General features: G+C 36.3%; 1 protein-coding gene across 1 annotated transcript; it reads right to left on the bottom strand.

Annotated features, from left to right (window-relative positions):
- Positions 1 to 5,100: 5,100 nt before the first annotated feature.
- LOC122914159 (olfactory receptor 52A5-like) lies at positions 5,101 to 6,015 on the bottom strand. Its single transcript, XM_044260792.1, has one exon. It carries the CDS (start codon positions 6,013 to 6,015, stop codon positions 5,101 to 5,103), a length of 915 nt encoding a protein of 304 aa, XP_044116727.1.
- Between the last annotated feature and the right edge of the window lie 3,410 nt (positions 6,016 to 9,425).

Below are 9,425 nucleotides of genomic sequence, written 5' to 3'. Positions count from 1 at the left end.
GAACATTGGAAAGAAGTAGCATTATTTTCAATGTTCCATTTCAAATATACCCAGGGACTCATAATTTTTTTAAGAAGATTTTATTTATTTATTTGACAGACAGAAATCACAAGTAGGCGGAAAGTCAGGCACAGAGAGAGAGGGAGGCAGCTCCCTGCCGAGCAGAGAGCCCAATGCGGGGCTCGATCCAGGACCCTGGGATCATGACGCGAGCCGAAGGCAGAGGCTTTAACCCACTGAGCCACCCAAGTGCCCCAGGGACTCATAATTTAATTTCATGAAGCTGAAAGGAAGAAGTGGAAATTGAGAGGTGTTCCTAGCTACAGCTAATCTAAACACTTTTAAGTTTACATCACTAAGATAAAATCTTACAGATTTTTTTCACTTTGATTAATCTCTTCTAGAAATCACCTCAGTGGTCAGTTTTAAGCAATAGATGCTAGCCAACTCACCAAATATAGAGTCAACTACCTAGTCATTCATAATAAGCTGAATCATAGAGACCAGATTGATCTCTTCTAGAAATCACCTCAGTGGTCAGTTTTAACCAATTGATGCTAGCTAGCCAAATCACCAAATAGAGAGCCAACTACATAGTTTTTTTATGATAAGCTGGATCACAGAGGCAAAATAAGTATACTGATTCACAATCTTTATACTGCTCAATAAATGTGTCTAAGAGTATTTTACCTATAATATCCACATTATTGAGTGGTTAATATAACCTTGTTTTTTTACATAGAAAACGGAAACTGCAAAGTAAAAACCGAATTAATGTTGTGTTATATTGGAGGTCTTCCACCTCCAATTTAATCAATTAATTAATTAAGTTTAATTTTATATAGTTCTATTATTTTTACATATTTGAACAGTTTGCATATTATTTAACTGTATAATCCATACTCTCTCAGAATGTTATAGAGGTACCACGCTGGAGATTTGGGAAAATGGAAAATTGGGTCATGTTTTGGGTTGATCATTCTATTTAAGCAGATTTTATATAAGTGAAAAATAAATGATAACTCTGTACTAACCCTTAGATGAGACATATTTAAAGATGGATGAGTAAAACAGAGAGCACTAAATGACAATTCATTTAATCCAAACTTTTCAGAATGATACCATCTTCAAGTTCCTTAAGATACATATGAAAACCCAGTTGAGGCAGTAGGCACATTTTCAGGACTGGCAAGATTATTGTCCTAGAATTTGTATTATCAGCAAAAACACTGTGGAGTTCGGAGGCCTAGTACCTTGAAGACCTTGCAGCAAATCTTGGTGGTGTACGGCAGGATCCAGAGGGCACACTGTGCATGAGGCTGGGGCTTTTCAGCCTCATTTTTCTTTCTTTCTTTCTTTATTATTTTTTCTACAGCATGGGATTTGAAAGCCCTGTAAGTTTGTAGAATTAAGTTTCTTTTTTAATTTATTTTTTATTTTCAGCATAACAGTATTCATTATTTTTGCACCACACCCAGTGCTCCATGCAATCCGTGCCCTCTATAATACCCACCACCTGGTACCACGACCTCCCACCTTCCGCCCCTTCAAAACCCTCAGATTGTTTTTTAGAGCCCATAGTCTCTCATGGTTCATCTCCCCTTCCAATTTCCCCCATCTCCCTTCTCCTCTCTAACTTAGAATTAAATTTTTATTGACCCAAAGTCTTTCCTACCCTGTGATGATTAGGATTTGCTTGACAGAGAGTGAAAGCATCGTTTAAGCTCATTGGTATAGGTGAATCACTACTCAAAGTACCTCTCAGAGGGAGCGCCTGGGTGGCTCAGTTGGTTAGGGGAACAGTTCTTTATTTGAGCTCAGGTCATGATCTCAGGGTCCTGAGAGCCAGCCCTGTTTCTGGCTCCATGCTCAGGGGGGACTCTGCTTGGGATTCTCCTTGCCCCTCTCCCCTCTGCCTTTCCCCCTCAAATAAGTACATAAATCTTTGAAAAAGAAAAGTATCTCTTAAAGGAATGAGGGGATATACACCCACATCCATACCTACATGACACACACATCCACACTTACCCATATATTTCACACACATCACATACATTACATCTATACTTATTTATCTATCAACATGAGACAATATAGGGCAAACATGAGTGACCTAATTCCTATAAAGCCACTGGTTCAAGGGAAGTGTTAAAAGTTTCCATATGCTTAGAAACAGGTACTTCGTTATGGGAGAGAGAAACCAGACATAACAGCCATTGAGGCATAAAATCATCTGAACAAAAACAAGAGAAATGGTTTACACAGAAGTAACAATTTCAAGCCTGCATGTGCAAGTATTTTTGTTTTTAGGCACCCTAAAAAAGGTCCACTGTGAAGAAGGGCATCCTGTGATTGCATGGGGATCATTATAGTAAATCCATAAGCTGATGATTGTGGGACTGATGGGTACTCCCCCATTCCTAGACCTTAAAACCTTGGAGGAGTGCCTTTATAAGCTGTGCGAGCTACATCTTCAAGAGCAACATTTCTCTTTCTTGTTAGTTCCCTTGTGTGCAGATTATCTCTAACCAGTTCCACCTGCTTTGTTTTGTTTTGATTTTTCTCTCTCTCTTCTTTTTCGCATTCATTTTTATGACATTGAGGCTCAGGTCTTGGGGGTCCAGCAACACACTGGTCTTGGGGGTCCAGTAACAAGCATATAATGAAAACCTGAAGTGTTCACTGACAATTTTAACTCCAACCCCCAACTGCAAGTATCATTCTACTTTCCTCCATTTTGAGATTTGTAATTTATACCCCAAGGTGAGGAACAGACTTCCCATTAATCTAAGTCTCCAGATTCCATGTCTTTAATGTACATAAAAGACTTTATAGGGTTGGTATAAGGATTAATGAACAGATTTTTTCATTGCACTTATTCAACAAAATCTTATTCTAAATATATCTCTGTCAACACCATATTAGGTATAGGAGATATTAACCAAGGTACTTTTTCTGATCCCTACTTATAGTTGTGAGCTAGGTATCTATACGAGGGATTTCTCTGTTCTTTATTAAATATTTCCATAAGTGGAGGGGTTTTTTTTCTTTGCTCTTACTTTCGCACTGAGATTACCTTTTAATATAAATTTATTGTCTCGTGGAGTAACACACCAAGTCACTGAGACCAGTAAAAAGGAAGTCCAAGTCATATTTATTGTCACCTGTATGCTAAAATATTAGGAGACACTGAGTGATAAAATATTAAATTACTATATATCTGTCTGTCATAAAACCTTAATTCTAAAGATACATAATAATATAATATAACTTGAAAACTGTGCAGATTACTTTGACCTCCAAAGGAAACTTCAGTGAAGGCCTTCTAAAAAAGATGTCAAGAAAACCTGAGTTTAGTCTTGAAGGATAAATATGATTTGAACATCGTCAGAAAAATCAGAAGACATTCTCCGTAGAGGAAATATCACAATGTGAGAAAAATAAGCTGAAGTGGAAGCACCACCATAAAAGAATAATGTCCTAAAATAAAAAATGAGAAGAGGCCTTCAAGAGAAAATATTACATTAGGTATTTATAACTACACACACACGCGCATGCGCGCACAGACACACACATATTCTTATAAAAGAAAATATTTTTCCTTCAGCTATAGTAATGGAACTTGATGTTAAAAATTTTTATTTAGGAGCACCTGCGTGGCTCAGTGAGTTAAAGCCTTGGCCTTCGGCTCAGGTCATGATCCCAGGGTTCTGGAATTGAGCCTCGCATCAGACTCCTTGCTAAGTGGGAGCCTGCTTCTCTGCCTGCCTCTCTGCCCTCTTGTGATCACTGTCTGTCAAATAAATAAATAAATAAATAAATAAATAAATAAATAAATATCTTAATTTTTTTAAAAATTTAAATTCCAGTTAGTTAACATACAGTATAATATTTGTTTCAGTTTTGAGTTTAGCGGTTCAACACTTATGTATAACACTACGTTCTCATCACAAGTGCCCTCAATAGTCCCCATCAACTATTTTACCCATCTCCCACCATAAGCTTCTCTTTGGATAATGATCAGTTTGTTCTTTACAGATAAGAGTCTAGAACTTGCTTGCTTTTATCTAAAAATTCTTTTACTTATATTTCAGATCTTAGCAGGAGACTGTTTTTAAATGCTAATTTCATATTTGCCTCAGTGTCTTTAATCTGAATTTCCATTTCTACTTCAATTATATGATAATAATGACAAAGAGGATACTGACTGTGATCATAAACATTAACACAGTTGATTTTGTTCTATATACAATGTTATAATACGTTACACTGACATTTCTTATGTAGTGACATCAATGCCACTTGGTATTTTTTGGCAGAGATTAAGATATTAACAGTTGTGCTTTTAATAAATGCCCTTTACAGAGGCATCTGGGTGGCTCAGTCTTTAGGCATCTGCCTTTGGCTCAGGTCATGATCCCAGGATCCTGGGATCGAGCCCTGCATGGGGCTCCCTCCTTCACAGGAAGCCTGCTTCTCCCTCTCCCACTCCCCCTTCTTGTGTTTCCCCTCTTGCTGTGTCTCCCTGTCAAATAAAAAAAATAAAATCTTAAAAAAGAAAGAAAGAAAGAAAAATAAATGCCCTTTACTGAGGCTTCTGGGTGGTACAGTTGGTTGAGCATCAGATTCTTGGGTTCTGCTCAGGTGATGATCTCAGGGTTTGGGTATTAAATCCTGGGCAATCTCTGTGTTCAGCAGGGATCCTGCTGGAGATTCTGTCCCTCCCCCACTGATGCTTGTATGCACCCACTCTTTTTCTCTAAAATAAATAAAAAATACTAACAAAAAGAAAAGAAATGCCCTTTACTAAAACTAATGGAACTTCAAACAAATCTTCATAATTTCTTCCTTTTATGTCACCTATTGACTAACTGTGTTTTCTAAACAATTCTGTATGCATAAATGTTGATATTATTTAAATAGGAATTAGAACTTGTCTTGAATATAAAATCTAGAACTGTGTATTACAGCAGCACAGATAAACTTGAGAAAGCACAAAGTCTGACCCCAAACTAGTATTTCTCAAAGTGAAATTTTATTATTTAAAAAGAGTTAAATGAGAAATTAAGATAGATCTTTAGAGTAAAAAATCTTGGGCACTCAATCTCGAATCTGTTTGGTCTTCACCCCATACACAATAGGATTGAACAAAGGAGGGACAAGCAGATAAAGATTGGACAGAAGAATATGAATGTAGGGTAGAATATGGAATCCAAACCTGTGTGTAAGGAAGGAGATGAAAGCCAGTAGATAAAACTCGAGGAAGACACAAATATGGGCAATGCAGGTATTGAAGGCTTTGAGCCTAGCTTCCCTCTGAGGAAGACTGAAGACAGTAAGAAATATTCGGATATAAGAGAGTGTGATAAAAACTATGTCTAATCCAAGTATAATGAAAGCCACAAAGAGACCATAGATCTTGTTGATTCGGATGTCTTCTGCTGCCAACTTCACGATGGCCATGTGCTCACAGTATGAATGGGAGACCACAGTGGTCCGGTAGTGTTTCAGCCGACATTTGATGAGGATGAGACACGGAGCTGCAAAGAGGGCTGCTCTGAGCGTCACTCCAACCCCAATCTGAGTGAGAAGTTGGTGGGTAAAGATGGTTGCATGTCTCAGGGGATCACAGATGGCCACATAGCGATCTAGGGCCATGGCCAGCAGAATTCCTGATTCGATGCACTGGAAGGTATGGATGAGCCACATCTGAAAGAGACAAGCATCAAAGTATATTTTTGGCAGATGAAACCAGAATATTCCAAGCATTTTGGGTAAGATGCAGGTACTGAGAGCAATGTCTGTTGCTCCAAGCATTGCCAGGAAGAGATACATGGGCTCATGGAGGCTGTGTTCAGATTTGATGATGACCAGGAGCAGGGAATTTCCAAATAGAGCAGTGATGTACACGGCACAGAAAGGAATTCCAATCCAGAACTGCACAGACTCCAATCCAGGGATCCCGATCAGTGTTAGCACCGAGGGCATTAAGACTGAGCCATTGAGATTGATCATGTGCTTAGAGACCTTTGGTTCAGAACTTCTGGCTGAAAATGGCAGTATGTGTTGACTGTCTGTCTTCTGTTTTCTCTTCTCACCTAGATTCATTCATACAATCAAACACTTAATATTGTTTCACTGGCATTTTGTCCGACCTACAGACATTTGTGTTCTCACTATTGAGAGAAAACACATTTCTATTAATATTAATGTATTTCTATTAGGGTTTTATGTTTTCAGTTTAAAACTGCCCCACTGAATATAATTTTGGTTTTTATTGTTAATAGGATATGGGTATTTAACTGATATGTTACCTATATATTCTCTATTTGTGTCCTACCCAAGAAACATTTAGTGAAGTGGTCAAGCAGACAGCCATGAAAGGAATACACACTGTTCCAGGTGTTATAGTAATCACTGGGTTAAATACTAATTTGTAATTAGGACTCTTAATGTCAAGGAGGCAATACTAGATAATGCCATATTACAAATGTTAAAAATACAGGTAACAAGCATACAGAAGTGGTGTGACACAGTATTTAGACTCCATCTATATTCCAGAAGTGGATGTCAGGGAATTTTCCTCCAGAAACGTGAATAAAATTAGGTATTTTAAAGGGAGAAAATAAATATGACACATGAATGGAAATTTCTTATGAAAGCTTTAAACCACAAGTTTTGACATGGGAGAAATCTTTCTTGATAAAATAATGTTCAAAAAGTAAAAGTTTCTTTCTATTTATTTCTTGGAAAATAATATTTTTAGTAATTTTCTATTACTAAAATCTGTTTAGTTAATAATAACTTTATTTGAAAATATTTACAGGAAAAATTAATCTTAATCATTATTATTTTAGTAAAATACACCAGAAATTATGAAAATGAGGAACAGAAATATTTCAAGTGCACTGCAATATTGAATAGATAATTCTATTTCTTCAGTGGGTTTCAATTTAGGAATATATAAACCTTTAATAAAAATGACCAGTTTTCATATTTTTACTCTTAATATAAGTACTATTCAAAATGTACAGTCTAACTATTCTTTGCTCCAAGACAATGGGGTAGAATGACTCCCAATTCTTACTAAATGTAATATTGGAGAAATTATAAAAAATGAGGCTTTCTTGAACAAGATGATACACAAATGTATTAAAATAATAGAATACATCGCAATTATTTGGAATTACACCTCCAGTGAAAGTTCGGTGATTTGCTGTATCCCTAATGCATTTATCTCCTATTGTATTTCTTCTTCGATCACTTTTTCCTGTACATGGTACCCTTAGATAATATCACATAACTCAGTTTCTTTTCCTCAAGTCCATTCTTTCTGGTATGGAAATGCTAGCACAAGTTCCAATTCATGCATTTGCTTGTAATTCCCATTTAAAAAACATCATTATAACCCCTGAAAGGTTATTTTTCTCTTACATATTTTAACTGGCTTAATGCAGAATAAAATTCCCATAGAATTAATGCCATATCCTTGGATACCTCTTAACATCTTGTCCATGTCAGGATCTGCATTGATGCCCCATCCCACACATCCTTGCAGAATCTTTCTTTCGTGGCAGTGGGGTGAATTGAGCTTGATGAAGCAGATTTCTGATTTCAAAATTATCTTTCCTCTAAATTTTCAGAACTAAAAGAGATCATTTTATAACAGGATACAGAAATAACAAGGTCTGAGTGGTAACGATCAGTCCTAAGACTGGATTCTACTTTTGATAGAAAGTACCCACCATGGGTGGCCTCACTGGAGAATGGTAAGGAAGCCTGTTTAATTCAGATGAAGGTAATTAAAAGGTAATTTGGCTTTATATTCATTTAGTCTTTTTCAATTTAATGTTACCATCAACAAAACCCCCATATAACAGTGGATATAGGATTTCTATAAGGGAAAACTTTGATGTCTATTTTTATAAATGACAGCAAAATATCAAATTTCCCTGGGAGAAAAAAGATCAGAATGTGGTCCCATTGTTTCAAAGTCTGTCACCTATTCAATGCCTGACTCATGTAGTCAGCCTCTGAACACTTCCACCATTTTCTCTCTCCTCTGATTTTTTTTAGTCTCTTGCTCACTTGTTGCTGGAATTTTATCCTCACTGCTTTCTCTAACTTCTATCTTTCAATTTCCTAATTCACATCTCAGTGTATAGCTCAAAGATTTTGTCTTTTTCTTTTTAATATAATAATAATAATAAAAACCTTACATAGCTGTAGTGTATTATACTTCCCAGCATTAAGGTCTCAGGAAACTACCTGGATTCTGTACTCTGTCCACACAGACCACTTTTTGTTTAGTGGTTCAGATCATGGATTCTGGAAATAGAGTTTCAACTTCTTTGGAATAAAATACTTTAAATGCTTTAACATGAGTCTTATTTTCTTGTGCTTATACCCTGTTTCTTTCAGATTTTCTCCTGTCCCCATGACTTTACCATCTAACAAATATCTAACAAACATGGATGTTTGTTAGTCATCCCTCAGCTCAAGCTTCACTTCCTCTATGAAACAACTCTTTATTTCCTTAGGTCAAAGTCCGTATTCCTCCTTTTGTCCTTAGTGAAAAGGATAGACTGTTTAATGACTAGGACACACTGAAAATTAATGAATCAATTCAAGTTTAATTTTCCCTGAATTAATTAAATATCAAAAATATACAAATTTTAATGCAGATGCAAATCCACTTGCTGTCTTGTCAGGTGTCTATGTATGAGGGATAATAAAAGACTACAGTTAGGAAAAATGAGAATGAATCTAGGAAAAACACTAAGAATCTTTGTATCTTGATGTATAAATTTCATATTTTTATTATAGCTTTACCTTCCTATGTTGACCTGAGCAAGAATCCATACTTTTCTCAGTTGAAGATTTGAAGAATTTCACTATTGCTGAGCCAAGGAAAGAAAGGGGAAATATTCAGTAGACCAAGAAGAAGTCAGTACTATATTTTTTATACCCCTCAAGTCCTAGCGCAGATCTTAAATGATGTATCAATGCCCTTTTCAGAATGTCTGCTCAGAACTGACACTTGGCTTGGAACTAACAATCCCTTCCATACATTTACAGTTTCAGTTCCCTGAACTGCCTTTGCATCTTCTCCATACTTCTCTATAGATCTCTCAGGAACCTATGAGGACATATACTACAACCTTCCTATGTGTTTGCACTTCTCATGCTTTATCATGGATGAAGAAATCATTTTCATAGTCCAATATAGAACAAAAATAGTACCATCTTATAGCCAGGGCTATGTTACAATTCTCCCTAGGAATGGGACGTGATAAAATTGTCTTCTCCACAGACCACAACTTTATTCAATTCTCCTTTTATTATTGTCATTATTACTGTTTTTATATGGAGAAAGCATACATAAGAAATGTGATGGTGAATGCTCTGCACACAGAGAACCCAAA

Source organism: Neovison vison, chromosome 7 (genome assembly GCF_020171115.1).
Source record: "Neovison vison isolate M4711 chromosome 7, ASM_NN_V1, whole genome shotgun sequence".
NCBI classification, from domain to species: domain Eukaryota; kingdom Metazoa; phylum Chordata; class Mammalia; order Carnivora; family Mustelidae; genus Neogale; species Neogale vison.
Note: the sequence above shows the minus strand (reverse complement) of the source record. Positions and strands in the feature narration are given on the sequence as shown.